The following is a 17,343-nucleotide window of genomic DNA, read 5'->3' on the forward strand; positions in this document are numbered from 1 at the left end:
TTCTCGGTGCTAGCTCGGTCCTCTGCTTTCTCGGTCCTCCTCGTCGATACCAAAGGGAACTCGGCCTTCGCCTCCATGTCATTTGACTGATATCTCGAATGGCCTTGCCAACCAAATCAATCTCAGTCAATACGATTCGAGAAGAGATAACCAACATCCTCTAGTTGGATATGAAAGATGCGGGCCCCATATGGAACTTCACGAACATGATGGGATTGGAGAGGCTATTTGCGTCCATGAGAGAAGTATTCAGAGTACTGGTTGACTTCCATGGCGGGGTTCGCAGATGCTAGAATTCGTGACAAAACTCGAACTCGGAACCGGTAGTTTCACTCTTGAAGATGGTATGCTTGATTCCATGCCTCCCAACAAGAGATATCTCCTCTCAATGCTGAGCCAAGCTTTCCAGAAACACGAGGTGCTCCTCAGACCCGCAGCAGCATGGTCAAGAAGGCATGTCAGGACGACTGCCAGTATGTTGGACCTCACGTGCAGAAGACGGATATCTGGATCTGGAGCAATTCCCAGCTCGAACCCGAATGCTGCATCTTTCATCTTGTCCCCAAGTAGATGATGGCGGCCTCTGGTATCTTGCCATCTCTTCCCCACTCTCCCATATCTCTCCTCGCCACTGATCTTTGACGGAGAACCCAGACCACCCGCAGTATAGTTTAGGTTGTCTTGAAGGTATCACATCCAAGGAAGGCAGCAAGCGCGCAAGCTACCGGCTCCTAAGACATGCCATCTTATTAGCGAAGAGAACTTGGTGCCGAGATCGACGTTGTTTACGGGACCAGCTCGAGCTCGGCATGGATCGCACAGCCCCTGAGGACGAAAAGGGGACTTGAGAACCTAGGGAAGGGTAGACGGTTGTACTGGGAGTATCGAGGCAGGGCTTGACCGCACTGTATGAGGATGTGATGTATTGTGGGAGTTAGGTTCGATTTCTCGCATCGATGGACCAGTGCCGCTACCTCCTCTGAACGGATTTACCTGGGAAATGGACGGGTCCTTGCTCGTGGCAATCTGTCGTGTGATTAATCGTTCGATTGTCTTTATGTTTCATTCTATTATCTTCACATCCGTTGCTTTGTTTCTACTCGTAGTCCCTAAGCGCCTAGCATTCGATCCCTCGGTATCTTGTTGATCCCCTGTTCATGTCAAGGACTCCTATTCCAGTAATCTAGGACCCGCATCATCACGAGCATCGCTGCAATCCTTCCACCGCAGCCGACCTGAATGTTGTACAACCTGTCTCCCCAGCCCTCAGTGAAGGGATTTCGATTTCACCGCCTCTTCACCATCCCCAAACATTCTCTAGAACGTGCGAAGTGACGCTCAGACGCTGTTCAGAGAGGCCCATCGGCCATTTTAGGCATTCGACAGCAAGTAGACACTACGACGCTGCTTGATCAAGGTAGCGGGGCAAGAACGACTTGGAACACTCCACTCCGACAATACCCAGACCTGGTGATTTTTTGGAAGTTACCAATCGCCTTTGCTCAAAGAGATGCTATATATCTTCCAAGATCTTCAAATATTGCTAGATGCAGCGGCCATCCTTATGGGCGACAAAGGTAAGAGTAACTCCTACAATCTCAGGCACCTCACTCCAAGCATATCGAGGAACGTGGGAATTGACTTGTATCAAGGCTGTTTGACAGACCCGGCAGAATCTTCAAACAAGCACTCACTTATGTGGACGTGGTTTGAAAGACCTCTCTGAAGCGGTTACCTCAACGCGTTTTTGTTCATGTTCCTACAATCATAGCCAGCGTCCATATCGGTACCTATGACTAACGTAAATGCAATCCACTGGCTTAGCTCTTCCGGTTCGAATGACCCTCGAAACCTTAGGCCCTGCCACGTCCCGTTACTGCGTGCAACGCAAACATTTCTTTTCATGAAATGTTACGCAAGCCGTATGCCGGTAAGCCATGCTTCCGGTTCCGCCAGCCATATTGAGTAACCTTGAGGCCAGGCAGAAATGAATCAACAGACCAAGTTCTCTCTCGGTATCCAGAGTGGTACACTCACTCAGGAAGTGAAAGATCCCCGTGTTCCCCGAAAATACTTTACCAGCTTCATGTCTCCCTCTTTACAAATGCAAACCTCTCCCGATCAGCTTGAGCTGCTTTGCCATAAATCAGTCTCGAAGAAACATTTGATTCAAGATCTCCTATACATTTCAAGTGCATTTTAAGCAGAGATGCTTCAGGTTCAACCCCATTGCCATGTTACTCAAATATACTAATGCTTCTCCAGGACTGCTTCATAGCATAGGAGCTACCTGTCGGCTTATTCAAGCTCGAGGCCAATTATCCAGTCTCCTGGTCATCCTTTTGTGACCGGAAAGCTCTTGATATTCTGTGCGCTACTACGAATTTCAAACGTGCAAACCAACCTTGCACATTCCTGCCAAGTTGAAAGCTCCACAGGAAATTGACCTATCGTGGCATATACTATAGCCTACATAAAGGTCTCTGGATCTTCGCAGCGGGTCGTTTCTGGTTCGGTGTTTCTGGCCGCATTGGAGAGTATCCAACTCTCTGTTGCCACGACCGGTGGCCGATAATCTTGGAAAAAGCCAAAATTGGAGCTCTGCGTAAGCACTTTACAGCAAATTCTTATGAATTTTCGGCCAGGAGAGTGCTAGAATCGAGTCGGCCCGAGAAGCCTATCAACCGCTGCAGACGGTCAGGAATTCGTCACGTGATCTAAATTTCTTCTCGACTCCTTACCACCTTCTCTTACATCGGACCTCCAATTTAAAACCAAGCGGAGGTGGTCCATCAAATTCCCGAAGTTTGGGACTGTCTACAATTTTGGGGCCCTTTGTTTCAGAGCATCTGGGTTTATGATCTGATTTAGTGCTATGATACGAACGATTTCCTGTTTCCTCTGAAAGTCTGCATAATCGAGCACTGAGTGCTTACTTTACTAAGCTTATAAAGCCAAGTGGTATCTACAAGCTTCAAAAGTGAGCCGGTGGTAGTGAGAGGTGAATTGTTGTTATTTATTGACAATGACGATGTCGGTGACGTCTCTCGAGCCTCTGGGGGTCGAAGTGAATAGGGGGAAGCGAAGATGGTATCTCGATGCCAGCACTGGGTTATTGTTTCCAAGCTCTCCGATCTCTGCATCACCCAGGTCGTCGAACCACGTCCCTCTTCAAGCTACAGTCCACAAACAAAGACCCAAGATGGCGCAAACATTGCTACAGACCCTCACCCAGACTGCTCAACATGCGACCGGCAAGGCAATGATCCTTTACGGCTCCCCTCTCGAAAAAGGCCATATTACTTTGTCTTACAATGCCTTGTCAAGGACAGCAGATGAGCGAGCTTTGCATTTACTCCCGCATCTGAACCTTAAGAATAACAATATTGTTCTCCTTCATGTTAACAGCCATTACGTTGCCATAATCTACTTTTGGGCCATTGTTGCGGCCGGCGGCATCCCCTGCATGTCAACTCCGGTCTCGAAGGATGGCTTGCCAAGACGGAAACACCTGACCTCGGTCCTAAAATTACTGAACAACCCCCTTATTATCACGACCCAAGAGCTGGCAAAGGATTTCGCTGATCTGGGCAATATTCAATTGAAAACTACCGAAGAGCTCGAAGCAACACCTACACATCTTCTGGACAGCAAACTTATTTCTCTGGGAGGCTATAAGAAGTCCCAAGATGATGTAGCCGTCCTCATGCTGACATCTGGAAGCACGGGGAACTCGAAAGCCGTGGCACTCACACACAGCCAGATTTTGCATGCCGTTGTTGGTAAGAGCTTACTCCACCATACTACCGAGGACGATGTCTTCCTCAACTGGACTGGCTTGGATCACGTTGCGAATCTGCTGGAAATCCACCTTCACGCCATGAGTCTAGGAGCTATTCAAATTCACGTTCCCAGCGCAGCAGTTCTCGCAGAGCCGATGGTATTCGTGGAGAAGCTTTCGAAGCACAAGGTTTCTTACACTTTTGCCCCCAACTTCTTCCTTGCAAATCTCGTCCGACGGCTCTTGGAAACACCCTTGAAGGAAGAGAACGTACATCCGGCTCGGGTAGCCTATCGACCATCCAGCACGTTCCAAATCCCCATCAGACCGAGACAAAATGGAGAAGATCGAGTTCAATTGCCTAAGAGAGCACTTGTCGATTTGTCGAATCTCCGAGCTTTGGTCTCTGGAGGCGAGTCAAATGTAGTCCAGACCTGCGAAACGCTGACGAATCTACTCCACCACTTTGGTGCACCAAAGTCATTTATTCGCCCTGGCTTTGGCATGACAGAGACATGCGCAGGCTCCATTTACAACACTATCGATTGCCCTATATACGACCTTGGTAGGAACGCGGAATTCGCTTGCCTTGGAGAGTGCATTCCGGGTATGAATTTCCGAATTCGCCTTCAAGACGGCTCCTCTGCTGCCGAGAACGAGGTTGGAGAGTTACAGGTAAAGGGTGAGGTAGTCTTCAAGTGTTACTACAATAACAAGTGTGCCACAGTGAAGAGTTTTACGGAAGACGGCTGGTTCAAGACTGGTGATCGAGGTTTCAAGGATTCTAAAGGTCGTCTTCACTTAACTGGTCGCGACAAGGATACAGTTGTTCTCAATGGGTAAGCATATACCACAACCTTCTATTTGGGCTTTTCTGACTGAAGTCAGTGTAAGCCATCATCCGCAAGCAATTGAATCCGCAATCGAGATTGCAAAGATTCCCGGTGTCACACCGTCACACGTTGCCGTCTTCGCGCATCGAGCTACGAATTCAGAAACTGAATCTATCGTCGTTGTCTACCTCCCATCGTATAATATCTCTGATCCAAGTCCTAGAGTTCACGCAGCAGCATTGATCTCGAAGGTTGTGGTTACTCATTGTGGCACGCGTCCTGACAAGATTCTCCCCCTTGACGCAAACTTCCTCCAGAAGTCTTCTCTAGGAAAGCTTCCTCGGTCCAAAATCAGAACAGCTTTTGAAGAGGGAAAATATGATTACCTGATCAAGCACGATGAGGAACTGGTTGTTTGCTACAAAGACCCTGAATTTGAGCCTGCTTCAACTGGAACTGAATTCACCATCGTCGATGCTTGCAACTCGCTCTTGAACACCACTGGTGCCGAGCTAGGCGTCCATAACGACCTATTCAAGCTTGGTATCTCATCAATCGATCTCCTCAAGCTCCGTCTCCACCTACAGCGCAGCCTCGATATCCCCGAAATACCCATCACCGTCTTTTTCTCCAAGCCTGTGATCCGAGATCTAGCAATCGCGCTCGAGCATCTCCAAAAGCACAGGTACGACCCTGTCGTCGCCCTACAGCCCGAAGGCACCAAGACGCCCCTCTTCCTCTTCCACCCGGGCACCGGCGAAGTACTGTCCTTCATGAACATCTCCCGCCACTTCCCCGACCGCCCGATCTACGCTCTCCGCGCCCGCGGTTTCGACAATGAACTCTTCTTCTCCACCCTCGACGAGCTCATCACCACATACCACACCGCAATCAAAAAAGTCCAGCCCACCGGTCCCTACGCCTTCCTCGGCTACTCCTTCGGCAGCTTTCCCGCCTTTGAGATCACAAAGCTGTTAGAGGCTGCTGGCGACGAAGTTAAGATGCTCGCCGTTCTCGACCAGGCACCATTTCAGCAGGAGCGAGCCCGCAAGTACGATTGGTACGAAGTCAGCTTGACGATTGCTTTTTTCCTGGGTCTCTGCACGGAGGAGTTTGCGTACAAGGCTATGCCTGCCTACCGCCTCTGTTCCCATTCCCAAGTCCTCGATGCTATCTTCATGATGGCTCCGAAGCATCGGATTGAGGAGCTTGGCATGACGAAGGAGAAGCTTGATAACTGGGCAAACTTGGCATTGCATCTGAAGAAGACTGTGTGTGATTGGGAGCCGACGGGTGTGGTCAGCAAGATGGATGTCTTCTACACGGGTCCGCTGGTTGGCTTAGTTCCTGCGAAGACGACTGATGAGTGGTTTATGAATTTTATTGCGCTGTGGGGGCAGTTTGTGGAAGATGGCGAGGGAAGTGTTACGTTCACTGAGGTCGGTGGTACGCATCGGACAATGATCAGCCCTCCACACCTTACTGGCTTCATCAGAACCTTTAAGAAAGTGATGGAGGCAAGAGGACTTTGAATGAATGCCACGTATCAGAATGGCACAGTGGGACTAGAGAAAAGCATAAATGGTAAATCAAAAGCAACTCCACCCTGCAATTAAAACACGTTGATTTCAAAGTACCATTTCTTCTGCGAGCATTGAAAGTGTTAATCCAGCACTCCGCTGAACATCTAGGATCGTTGGAATAGAAAGGCTCATCTGAAAGTACGAATAGCTCTAGATCACATTGGGAACTTTGTCCCATCATTCGGTAGAACATTAAGGATTATGTAGACTTAAATATCTCGCAGACTCGCAGCAATCTGAATCCGGAAGAGTGTGACTGTGTGACCTAGGGGGAAATTTGAATTATCACTCCGCAAAACCTTCGGCATCCGTATATGGAAAGAACCCCGAACACTCAATTTCCATGTCCAAACCAGCAGTGGTTTATTGTATTAATATCTTGATATCTCTTTAATTGCTATTCCCCCCCCCCTCAACTCGAAGGCCCCGCCCCTAGAGGTACGGCATGCGCGTCCACCTTCGCACCGCTCAGCGCAGCCCGTCCCACATCACTCTTAAAAATATCGACCGCACAGCTCACCTCGACAAAGTCTTCCAGCTCCTCACTAACAGTCTTCAGCTTCTCTTTCACGCTGTTTACGCCCTCGAACCCTACGATATGTCTCGCTGGAGGATTCTCGTGACCCCCTATTGCTGTCAAAGCGTGTACTGTCTCCATTACTAGTCGGTCTCGAGCTTCACTGGGCAGGCGTGGGTACCGGGAGACTATTTTATTCTTCTTGGAGGAGGAGGGGCGTGAGGGGTCGTTGATGCGGGTTTCGGGGTGGAGATTTACCACGTTGGTTAAGATGTCTCGCAAGCCTGGTGCTGGGTTAATCGAGCTTTCATATTGGGGTAATTGTGGTGCAAAGGTAATCTTATTCGTAAGCACCGAGATCTCTTTATTTGGTTGCACGATCGTAAGTTTGATGTTAAAGGGCGCGATTTCATATGCCAAGGAGTCGCAGTATCCTTCCAGCGCCCAGGTCGCGGCCGAGTATATTGGCGTCCCAGGTGTCCCAATGTGACCTCCGATTCCAGTCAGGATTATCAAATGTCCGGTGTGCTTTTCTCTTAGAAGGGGGAGTGTGGCTTTTATGAAGTTCACTTGGCTGAAAAATATTGTTTCGAATTGGTCGCGGACCAGGTTTTGGGTTGCTGCGTTGGTGGAGAGTTCTTCGACTGTGCCTACTACCGCTATCCGATTGTTAGCTCGTGCAGAGAAAACGAAATGGGTAGAGGAAAAGGATACCTTCTGATGTGCAGCAAAGCAAAATATCAATCCGTCCAAAAACTTCAACTGCTTCTGCAACAGCAGCACCACATTGTCCCATCACTCGCCCATCACATCTTATCCCTCGTATCCTGTCCTTCCATCCCTCTCTATCTCTCCCCCCGCTCTTGCACTCGTTGATCAGTTCTCTGAACTCTGCACTTCGGTCCTCGTCTTCGATTTCGTGGGGTGGCAGGCCGGCTGCGACGTAATCTCCATGCGCAAGTAGGAGTCTGATCAACCGCACAGCTAGAGGTGATAGCGACGACGTGAGGAACCAGACGCGAGGTGAGTTGTGTGTTGCTGCTGCTTGTCAGCTTCATGCTCGTTCTTGCGATGAGGGGCACTCACGGAAGGAAGCTGCGGGAATGGGGATCTTCGTCGCGGACGCTGCCTCTGACATCTTGCGTTCGGCCATTGTGCCTTCTCACCCTGAGTCAATGGACTTTATGAGAAACTTGAAGCATTTTCGTCCCAAGGGATAGGAGGAAAGAGAAGGAGACGGACTTATCGGCAGTTGGAGGAATACGAGGCTGAGGTGTGTCGTCGGCAATTGAGGCGAGGCTGACAACAGGGGCATTCCTTGGCACCGAACCCCACTACTGTACGAAATGAAAAATCTGGGGAACCTTGACCTGACTCATCCAACAAAAAAATAACCCTTGCAGGAGACCATACAATTGAGATTGTTTAGAGCTTTCCTCGAACATTGGATAGACACTGAATACTGTAAGTAATGGTTTCTCATTTTGAGTACATTCCCCCCACGCGGATTGCTGTGCGCCCTCCGCAATCGGAGAAAATAGACATACATCAGGAGGACCCAATGATTCATTGTCCGAGATGAGCTTTGAACGTTTAGATGCTCCATGCCCTCAATGTTCCATATCCTTCCGATACATTCAATCAACTCCCTGGGCTTCAATTCTTCCAGACAGATATCTAACGGAGCCAGAGGCGATTGTCCCGAATATCCCCGAACATTTAAATACAATATGCCGGAGCGAGCAGATATCACATACTTTGGGGCCGGACCAGCTCTTCTTCCTACGGACGTTCTAGAGACTGCAGCAGCATCTTTGGTGAATTTTAATGGCACCGGCTTAGGGCTTGCAGAGCATTCTCATAGGTCACAGCTGGCGTCGAATATTGTCAATGAAGCAAAGAAGGATTTAGCCACATATTTGGATGTACCAGACGACTATGACATATTGTTCATGCAGGGTGGTGGAAGTGGAGAGTTCTCGGCGACTGTGTACAATCTGGTTGCAGTTTGGGTGGAGCGACGGAAACAGAGGATCCTGAAGGATCTTGGGGTCGAGGACAACAAACAGCTACCGGAGAATGTCATAAAGGAGCTACAAAAGGCGGTCGATGAAGAGCTGAAGATCGATTACCTCGTCACTGGATCTTGGTCATTGAAGGCTAGTCAGGAAGCCGCGAGGTTGATCGGCCCGGAACACGTCAATGTGGCAGCAGATGCGAGGGAGGTCAATGGAGGGAAGTTTGGCAAGATACCGGAGGAATCGACATGGAAGCTCTCGAAGAACCCGGCGATGGTGTACTACTGCGACAATGAGACGGTGGATGGTGTGGAGTTTCCCCGGTTTCCCGCGGTTCTGGCGCCGAAGGGAGTTGATGAACCGATTGTGGTGGCAGACATGTCCTCGAATATTCTCTCCAGACGGGTGCCGATCAAGAACTTCTCAGTCATCTTCTTCGGAGCACAAAAGAATTTGGGGAGCACTGGAGTCACCGTGGTCGTTATTAAGAAGAGTCTGCTTCCACCTACCGTTGCGAATGCAGAGCCATCGCTTGTACGGAAATTAGGTATTCCCAATGGCCCGATTGTTCTTCAATATTCTACCATTGCCAAGAACAATAGTCTTTACAACACCCTCAGCATCTTCGACGTCTTCATTGCTGGCCAAGTTCTCAAAAAGTCGCTCAACACGTTCCCCAACAAAGTGGATGGGCAGCAAGCTCTGTCAGAAAAGAAAGCGAACTTGATATATGCCGCACTGGACGCACATCCGGAATCATACAAAGTCGTCCCAGACAAGAGTGTACGCTCAAGAATGAACATTTGCTTTCGAGTCACACATGTGAGTCCCGTATATTCAACCTGAATGTATCCCGCTAACCTAGAACAAGCTGGAATCGGGCATCGATGATTCTGAGAAAACATTCCTGGAAGGCTCAGTCGGAGTTGGTCTCACCGGACTCAAAGGCCACAGAAGCGTTGGTGGCATCCGGGCTAGCAACTATAACTCGATATCCTTGGAAGGTGCGGAGAAGCTGGCGAAGTACATTGAGGAATTTGCTGCCAAACCGAGGAAATGAAGTTTTCACTTGATTGTTCCTCCTTGGCCTGGTTCATTTGCATTCCATGGAATATTTTTTTCCGACAGTAGTTAGGACATTCAATCTATAAAAGTTTGCTCCTAGACTTACTGATTTAGAGAGGTTGGCTTGGGAAGCTTTGGAACATGTCGCCTTTCAGCCATAATATGAGATCATTGTTCGAGAGCCAGTGGGTACGTTTTTTCAAGAATCCCTCGGTTGTTCTCGGTTGTCCAGTTACATTGTTTCTTGGTAATCGCCTCTTTTCTTACCTCCGATTTGATTTCAAATCAAGCCCCAAAATGGATAAGTCACGTGCGCCTTTTCTCCTCTGCGCTTCTCACCTAGTCTTTGAACCCCCTCCCCAGTGCATTCGTAGTAATCTGTACAATTCAATCCAATTCAATCCTTCAAAATGACATCCCATTTCAAATCTCTCTCCGAAGCAGAAGTGTGGGTTAAGAAGGTAAGATTACTTCCCTTCCCTCCCTATTCCCCTTATCCAACTTCTATAAGTGCTCATACTGAATTAAATATAGTTCCACGTTACAGCAGCTGATTCTCTGGATACAACGAGTTTACAGAAGTTTTACACCAAAGATGCGGTGTTGCAGTATGCAAATATGGAGTTATTGGTTGGGTTGGATAGCATTGAAAGGGTAATATTTTGCAATGCCTTCCACATGGCCTCAAACAACACGCCTCAAAAAATTTAACGTATAAATCATATGAATGTATCATTCGCTGATTGTGATGAGAAGTTCTTTGGTGGTGTCTTCCCACTGTTGGAGAGCATGAAGCATGAGATCATTGAACTTAGTAAGTCACTGTGAATCTCGCTTTGGATGAAGATGAAGTCAATTTCTATACAGAGATTCACTTCTCACACCAAGAATCTCCCAATATACTAGAAGTTCTGGGATATTGAGTGCAACATAACCACCAAATGAAGATGCAAATGCATACTCTCACATCTTCTCTTCTAACAACAGACAGACCTTACGCCCAACAAAATCTTCCAAGCTTGTACGATCTCCTATATCGTTAAGAACGACCCTGAGAACAAGTTGATCAAGATCCCGGCAATGGGGGTCTTTCATTTGGTTGATGTGAGGAAGAACGAGAGCGGGGCTATCTTGAAAAGATTTGATGTTTATTTGGATCCAGGGGAGGTGTTTGCTAGGATTTCGGAAGTTAGGAAGTAGAATCGAGCCCACGACGAGGCACCGGAGGAGAGGCTGTTCAGAGAGTAATTTGATAGTTGGCAAATTGATCTGCTGTGGGTGAGAAAGACGAGAGAAGTATGCTGAATTTGATCACACTTTCCTTCCCAAATCTCACACGTGGAGAAGTCTCTCACTGATCGCTTAATCTGCCTTCCTCTACTCGTCTCAGAGAGCCACCCACCTCCATTACCCCTTTTTTTTCTTCAGAACAACCTCAATTCTACTTCCTATTTGTCGCTTATTCACGCACCTCCGGCCATTCTTCTAACCTTCCCAGCTCTTCGAGGGCTGATCATTTCTTCCTTACTTCACCTTCCCTCTCAGCTCTTCTATTTCCCCTGTTCACATGCAAGCTGCAACTACCCCATCGCCGAGGAGTTCCGCCACCTGAAGAGCGACAATCCTCCCTCAGTTAACGTTCCATCCTAACTAACTTTCCACCCTACATTCGTCACAGCTTCAATCACCTCAACCGCCTATCAGATCTTCAACCTCCTCGAGTTTCTTTTCTCATCGCATCTACATATTACTTCGCCTCCAGCCCATTTCATCATCAACAACATCTCCAGACCACCCACCTTCTTCATACCGAACTCAGCCGCATTCAGTCAACAACGTCCATTCAATCTTTCAACCACCTCTACCTGTTATCGAGTCTTCAACCTCGTCGGCAACTTATCCTAACGACGAATTCAAGACAACATATTATCTCCATCACATCAAACTCAACCAACCGTCACCCGCAACAACTCCCATTCAAACGGCCCACCCGAGCGACTCCTCGTTTCCATCAGTCCGAATTAGACCAGACCTCTTCAAACATACCACAAACTCAACTTTCGAACTCTATCTGCCTCAATAACTCCTCACTTCCAACCTCATCCGTGTCCCCTCTCCCCAGGCGGGATTTGAAATCGCTCTTGAGATTGCACAACATTCCCTCACTTTCAATTTCAAAGTCCCCGACCATTTGGAACATTCGAATCTCGATCACTGTGAAGTCCCACAGAGCTCTGGGTGATTGACTCTAGTCTGTTGCTTGATAAGATTCGTCTTTAAGCTGGATTCTGCAGCGAGGTATGCTGGTAGCTCAGATTTAAGCCTCGTCTCTGGAGTTTTGACTTGTTTCTGGTGCCTCAGAGGAACTTTCGTTGATCACAGCTGTTGATCATGGTGTTCCTCGGTCCCCAAGGTGCCGAGATTGAGGTCCGCCTCGTGAAGCCGCCTTTCGATGCCGAAGAGTCTGCCCGGGTGTACTTTGATGAGTACGAAAAGCTTGGCACACCACATCCTGAGAAGCTCAGCCATGAATGTACTCGGTACATTATTCCCGAGAACACTGCGTACGCCGTTGAGATTACTCTTAAGAAGGGATTCGACTATGGAGACTGGGACGGTGTTATTGTAGAAGTACTCAGAAAAGTAAACAAAGCCTCCATTGGCCAGGAAATTCTTCATAAGCCGACCGATCAGAAAGATCCTCTGCCAATAGGGAGAAAGTATGTTGTGGACCGGTTCAACTATGCTATGTTAGATGGCAAGTTAACTCGTGACGCAACTCTGACATTTCGCGGGCTCAATATTGGTAAGTGATTTCTGTAAGGACCTCGATTCCATCCTTTACTAACCACAAATTAGATGAAACGCTTTCCAACCACGAGACCGATGTGCCAGGTGTTGCTCCACTCGATCTTGGTGATATCACGATTTGTACCTATAAATACAAAAACCTGACATTGCGAGATTGCCAGGGAAAACATTTCCAGAGATTACTGAAGCGCTATCAAGACAACCTCTTAACCCAGGCAAAATCGGTTGACCAGAAAAGCTTTGAAAAGCACGGAATTACACATGCAGTCGGGTGAACCTTCTGACACATCCCTATTTTATTATCTGACTACTGACTTGTCCCAGGGTCGAAGGAGGGACTTCAACAGTAGCACTTGAGCCTCCAAAGAGAAAGAGGGTTACGTGCGATAGTGATGGACTCCGGTCTGCCCATTATCTATGCCGGAGTCAAGGTTTGCACTCCCTTCTCATTTCTGGTAAGCACTAACGCTTGATTAAGTATTCTTTGAACCTAACTCGATTGCCAAATGCTCAATTCCAATGGAGCGTCAGCCTTGGGATTCTCTCATGGACCGCGAACGCCAAGCATGCTTCAAGACTCTCCAGGTATGGTTCTTCCTTCCCCAAACTCGAACTGTGAACCGTCTACTGACTAAAATATTTTGGAGGCTTATGACAAAGACCGAGTATTAATGCAAAAAATATCAGAGGCTAGCCCAGGAGCGGATACAAAAGTGATCCAAAGGCAGCTTCTTGAACTCGGCGAAATTCCAAATCGTTGGCGAGGATGGGGACAGCTATACAAGCGAGAGAGTCAAGCCTTGTTTGAAAATCTACAGGCACATTCCCCGGAACAGACTTCACTGCTACCATGGTCCTGATGTATGAAGCTTCGCCGATCATTTTGGGAGAAGGGAGAGATACCACCAGAAGACAGGAAGGAAGAAACCGAAACCAAGTCCCCAACCGCTGTTCTTGCAGCTCTCCCAACTGTCAAGGAGGAACCTGTCGACATACACACCCAATCACCACCAAATCGAACTCCTCCACTAACTACCAAGGAGGAATCTGTCCAGACAGCAGCACTTCCGAATGCCAAAAAACCACAGCCTGATATCATCATCGTCGATGATAGTCCCCCTCGAGCCAACAAACGATCAGCTGCCAGCATCCCTGACCTCGCGACACCTACTATCAAAGGCGAGCCAACCTACCTCGAGAACCTCCCTGTATCGTCCATGGCAGGCACTCTTACTGCTATTGAGGGAGGACCTGTTAAAAAAGTCAAACTTGAGCCAGGACTTGAAAGTACAGGCGGTGGGGAGGACAAGGAGCTTTTGCGTCTCAAGGAAGAAGATGAGAGGCAAGAACAAGAACTACAAGTAATGCAAAGAATGGCGGATATCTTTCGGCAACGTAACGAGAGGAAGTCGAGAATTTCTGCTCTTGAGGCGAGGGTCAAGGCAACTCCAGGACAGGCAAGTCCGAACTAGGCGAGTTTGCTAGAGAGCGGATATGACTTTGGTGGAAGACCCTCTACTACGGTTTTGCTGATATTTCCCTTCATATTACAACAATTACGTAGCATCGTCAGTGCTCAAAGGACGGTGATTCTGGTTGGAGGCAAGCCTGGAATCTTCATACCCATTTGTCTTTGACGCCAGCAGATGCTCCTCGCATATTTCATCACATAATTCACATCTAATTCCCAAGTATATTCTCCCCAAAAATTAATGGATCCGAACGTACTTCAGAAATAATAAACTCTTTTCTCTTACCTCTCTTCGTGCAGTTGCCCCTTCTTCTTCATGATGAGTTGCATTTCCACTTATCTCACTGCTTCTCTGCTCCTTTTCCAATTCTGCAAACAGTCAATGTACCAGATCTATTGGTAAGTCTAGCACCTTAAATGTACATGTAATCATTCGGCACTGTACAAGCCGTGCCCTCGCACATTCCCCTGCCTTAAAAGACATCATGTAAGATCTTGGCTTGAACCCAGTGCCCTAAAATTCCCAACCACCCAATCACCAAACAATCGACAACCAAACCGTACCTCGCTCCTACCCATTCACCCCAACTGTCTCCCTTCTGCTCTCCAACCCCCAGCTCCTTTTGTCTCAACCCTGAGCACGTGATCACCCTCCTTTTCCACCTTCCTTCGCTTAAACAATCACAAGACCGGGGTCTCACTCACTCACCCTCCTAACCCAAGCGAACTCATCCCTACCAATCGCGCGCGAATCGCCGTATCCAAGATTTATCAACGACCCTGCAGCGAACGCATGTCATTGAGCCTGACAAGGTCAGCCGCTGACGGCCTATCACACGATCCCCAAAAGTTCCGGAAGGTGTACCGAAGTGCGAGTCAAGATTCGCAGATACGAGGGCGTGAGTGAGGTCATGGCACGGGCCGCATGTGTTGTGTTTTGCTCTACATACAAGCAGAAGGGAGTGCTGCACCTTGATTTCGGGGCTTGAAAGTTCGAGGTTAAGTTCGAGGATTTGGAAGGCTGGAAGGCTGGGATGGAGAGTGGCGAAGGTTGGGAAAAAGGACGGAGATGGATAGAGGGAGAGGCAAAGTCCTGAAATGTGCAGTCGTAGCTGTGCTCGTAACTCGTAGTCTAGATTCCTGATTCAGACATGCGAATGCGAAGGGCGAGCCTCTTTAGTTCAACAACACCCTACCATCAGCCGGAAAGAAGGGAGTGAAAAATAAATTGAAAACAGGGCAGGAGGGTAGAGGGCGCGGTCACTTGCTCTTGTCATTTCTTCGGGTTGTAGCCGCCGGGCCTGGTCAGGTTTGCGAGGTATTTGTGGATGGAGGGGTGGATGGGTGGTGAGGCGAGGAATGTGGAGGGAGGGAAGGTGTCTTATATAGCGCGTGTCCCTGTCCACCTTATGAATGGGATTTTCTTTTTCTTTTTGTGATTGTGTGGGAGTGGTCTAGGAGAGGAAGTATATTGACTGCATGTACACATGTACCGCCCGCTCATCTCTATCCACACTTTCGGACCTGGTCTCGAAGGAGAACACTCAGAACCAGAAAGAAGGAGAGTATCGATATCGAAGCCAAAGATGGATAAGATGAAGATGGCATTCACAGTCTCGCCAATGATAAACGCAATCCAAGCGCACCTCGACGAACAGCCTTCCTACCGCTGCACAATCTGTAAGGAAGTCATAGGACAACCGCGACTTGATGGGCTGGTCGAGACAGCAGTTATGCTTCCCTGCGGTCACATATTCGGCTCCCTGTGTATCTCTCGATGGCTAGAGGATGCTTCCACACATCAAGATTGTCCGAATTGCAGGCGAAGGATGATTTATAGCGAATGTGGGCACCATGTCCGTCCGCTCGACATTGAGCTAAAGCCGAGGCCGGTGAGGGACGCGGATATGCCGGGGAAGTGCGGGATATGTAGGGCTGGTGGTGGGGCAGTGGAGGAGAGATTGAAGATTCTGCGGATGAGGCAGGAGGCGGAGGAAAAAGCGCTCGTGGGCATGAGGATCCAATTGCCTGGGTTCTTTGGGGCGTTCTGTAGGGGGAGTATTTTAAGTGTTGAGAGGAGGATTGAGGAGAGTAAGGAGGGATGGAGGAGGGAGTTGGAGGGGTTGTATGAAGAGCTGCGGCGGGAGCATAGGGTGGAGTGGTAGTATTCTGTAGGCCTTGGGTGTGATGTTCGGCGTTGATTCGAGAATCGAGGATTTGACGGAGGCTGGAAGCGGCATTTCAGCAGAAGTGTAGGTAGCTGTTGGAGTTTGGATTGGCGGTCTTGGCGCTGCCTTTGATGATACCCACCTAGATTAAGCCATTGTTGTGATTATGCTCGTTAATTGTCTCTATTGTTTCGACTGCTTCGGCTATAATAATAGTGTATTGACATTGGAGAGTCGTGCATTGTTGGCATCATTGAGAGTCCTTCCTGAATAATAGAGAGTCGTGCATTGTCCGCTTCATCGAGATAGTGTCCTTCCCTGTCTTTCATCCGGTATGCCGTCTTCATCCTCATCCTCGCTATCGTCTTTGAATCCTTCTTCCAAATCCCGAGAGAGCCGGCTTCCATCTTCATTTCGTCCTCTTCGTGCATCTAACGACAACGCCTCTCTCCTATTCTCATCAACTTCATACAACTCCTCACCCTCCTCTTCATCGAAATCACTGCCGTCCTGTCCGTTCACCGCGAATCCATTTCGGCCGAAATCAGTCCTCCACGTCGAGGGTAGTATACTCTTAATCAGGAAACTCCCTATTCGTTGTCGCCAGGAGGTGGTCCGGGTGCTGATGGTTTCCAACGGCAGATACTGACTGTACCGCCCGTGATATCGTTTCCATGTTGGGATCACAGCATAGGATATGACAAGATAGAGGATGAGGGAGATGAGCGCTGGAATGATAAGAGTCTGTGGGACGTCAGCAATGGCCACAGCTGCTTCCGGACTGTCCTACCTTCAGAACCGAGAGCACGCCCATCTTTACATCATCGTCTTCATTCCCTGCAGCGTTCGGTGCTGTTCCAGGAATATACGAGGCTCCGTTGGTCCTTCTTAACAGACCCAAGTTGTGCAGCTGCCGCTCGGACGACATTCGAACGATCGGGAAGTCGCAACACAGAGCAGGAGCTCTGGCAACTGCTTGAGGATGCTCGTGATCAGCAACAACCAGGGCCGACAACAGTCATCGCTCTCCGAATCTTAGTCGGAGAAATTGGACTCTTCTATGGAGGTTGTCCAGCTGGAGTTTCTGGGCGCGGTT

General features: G+C 48.7%; 7 protein-coding genes across 7 annotated transcripts; 5 read left to right on the forward strand and 2 right to left on the reverse strand.

Moving 5' to 3' along the window:
• Positions 1–3,025: 3,025 nt before the first annotated feature.
• On the forward strand, positions 3,026–6,146 carry K444DRAFT_638890 (acetyl-CoA synthetase-like protein; the record flags this gene model as incomplete). Its single annotated transcript, XM_024884313.1, has 2 exons — positions 3,026–4,620; positions 4,670–6,146. 2 exons carry the CDS (start codon positions 3,026–3,028, stop codon positions 6,144–6,146), a joined length of 3,072 nt encoding a protein of 1,023 aa, XP_024726304.1.
• A 322-nt stretch (positions 6,147–6,468) lies between these two features.
• On the reverse strand, positions 6,469–7,970 carry K444DRAFT_577850 (short chain dehydrogenase/reductase). Its single transcript, XM_024877587.1, has 3 exons — positions 7,801–7,970; positions 7,429–7,752; positions 6,469–7,373 (listed from the first exon to the last, which is right to left on the reverse strand). The coding sequence occupies exons 1-3, from the start codon at positions 7,865–7,867 to the stop codon at positions 6,610–6,612; spliced, it is 1,155 nt and encodes a 384-aa protein (XP_024726305.1). The 5' UTR covers positions 7,868–7,970; the 3' UTR covers positions 6,469–6,609.
• Positions 7,971–8,271: 301 nt separating this feature from the next.
• Positions 8,272–9,945, forward strand: K444DRAFT_622962 (phosphoserine aminotransferase). The gene is made up of 2 exons (XM_024882204.1): positions 8,272–9,554; positions 9,604–9,945. Exons 1-2 carry the CDS (start codon positions 8,445–8,447, stop codon positions 9,790–9,792), a joined length of 1,299 nt encoding a protein of 432 aa, XP_024726306.1. The 5' UTR covers positions 8,272–8,444; the 3' UTR covers positions 9,793–9,945.
• A 242-nt stretch (positions 9,946–10,187) lies between these two features.
• K444DRAFT_622963 (uncharacterized protein) lies at positions 10,188–11,109 on the forward strand. The gene is made up of 4 exons (XM_024882205.1): positions 10,188–10,258; positions 10,332–10,451; positions 10,554–10,611; positions 10,789–11,109. The coding sequence occupies exons 1-4, from the start codon at positions 10,208–10,210 to the stop codon at positions 10,995–10,997; spliced, it is 438 nt and encodes a 145-aa protein (XP_024726307.1). The 5' UTR covers positions 10,188–10,207; the 3' UTR covers positions 10,998–11,109.
• A 2,215-nt stretch (positions 11,110–13,324) lies between these two features.
• Positions 13,325–14,122, forward strand: K444DRAFT_299456 (uncharacterized protein). Its single transcript, XM_024871707.1, has one exon. It carries the CDS (start codon positions 13,472–13,474, stop codon positions 14,078–14,080), a length of 609 nt encoding a protein of 202 aa, XP_024726308.1. The 5' UTR covers positions 13,325–13,471; the 3' UTR covers positions 14,081–14,122.
• Positions 14,123–15,566: 1,444 nt separating this feature from the next.
• K444DRAFT_638894 (uncharacterized protein) lies at positions 15,567–16,244 on the forward strand (the record flags this gene model as incomplete). The annotated part of the gene is made up of 1 exon (XM_024884314.1): positions 15,567–16,244. One exon carries the CDS (start codon positions 15,567–15,569, stop codon positions 16,242–16,244), a length of 678 nt encoding a protein of 225 aa, XP_024726309.1.
• Positions 16,245–16,544: 300 nt separating this feature from the next.
• K444DRAFT_549405 (uncharacterized protein) lies at positions 16,545–17,175 on the reverse strand (the record flags this gene model as incomplete). The annotated part of the gene is made up of 2 exons (XM_024876454.1): positions 16,545–16,991; positions 17,038–17,175. 2 exons carry the CDS (start codon positions 17,173–17,175, stop codon positions 16,545–16,547), a joined length of 585 nt encoding a protein of 194 aa, XP_024726310.1.
• Between the last annotated feature and the right edge of the window lie 168 nt (positions 17,176–17,343).

The sequence above is a fragment of the Hyaloscypha bicolor genome (genome assembly GCF_002865645.1).
Source record: "Hyaloscypha bicolor E unplaced genomic scaffold K444scaffold_191, whole genome shotgun sequence".
Lineage (NCBI taxonomy): Eukaryota > Fungi > Ascomycota > Leotiomycetes > Helotiales > Hyaloscyphaceae > Hyaloscypha > Hyaloscypha bicolor.

What these genes read in the sequence shown, in the direction of transcription:
- K444DRAFT_299456 (XM_024871707.1), top strand. Translation starts at nt 13,472, where the DNA reads ATGAAGCTTCGCCGATCATTTTGGGAGAAGGGAGAGATACCACCAGAA.
- K444DRAFT_577850 (XM_024877587.1), bottom strand. Translation starts at nt 7,867, where the DNA reads ATGGCCGAACGCAAGATGTCAGAGGCAGCGTCCGCGACGAAGATCCCC. An exon ending in CATTCCCGCAGCTTCCTTCC is followed by an intron (nt 7,753 to 7,800) that starts GTGAGTGCCCCT and finishes GACAAGCAGCAG; the next exon opens with CAACACACAACTCACCTCGC. An exon ending in GCTTTGCTGCACATCAGAAG is followed by an intron (nt 7,374 to 7,428) that starts GTATCCTTTTCC and finishes ACAATCGGATAG; the next exon opens with CGGTAGTAGGCACAGTCGAA.
- K444DRAFT_622962 (XM_024882204.1), top strand. Translation starts at nt 8,445, where the DNA reads ATGCCGGAGCGAGCAGATATCACATACTTTGGGGCCGGACCAGCTCTT. An exon ending in TTTGCTTTCGAGTCACACAT is followed by an intron (nt 9,555 to 9,603) that starts GTGAGTCCCGTA and finishes ACCTAGAACAAG; the next exon opens with CTGGAATCGGGCATCGATGA.
- K444DRAFT_622963 (XM_024882205.1), top strand. Translation starts at nt 10,208, where the DNA reads ATGACATCCCATTTCAAATCTCTCTCCGAAGCAGAAGTGTGGGTTAAG. An exon ending in GGTTGGATAGCATTGAAAGG is followed by an intron (nt 10,452 to 10,553) that starts GTAATATTTTGC and finishes TGTGATGAGAAG; the next exon opens with TTCTTTGGTGGTGTCTTCCC. An exon ending in GCATGAGATCATTGAACTTA is followed by an intron (nt 10,612 to 10,788) that starts GTAAGTCACTGT and finishes AACAACAGACAG; the next exon opens with ACCTTACGCCCAACAAAATC.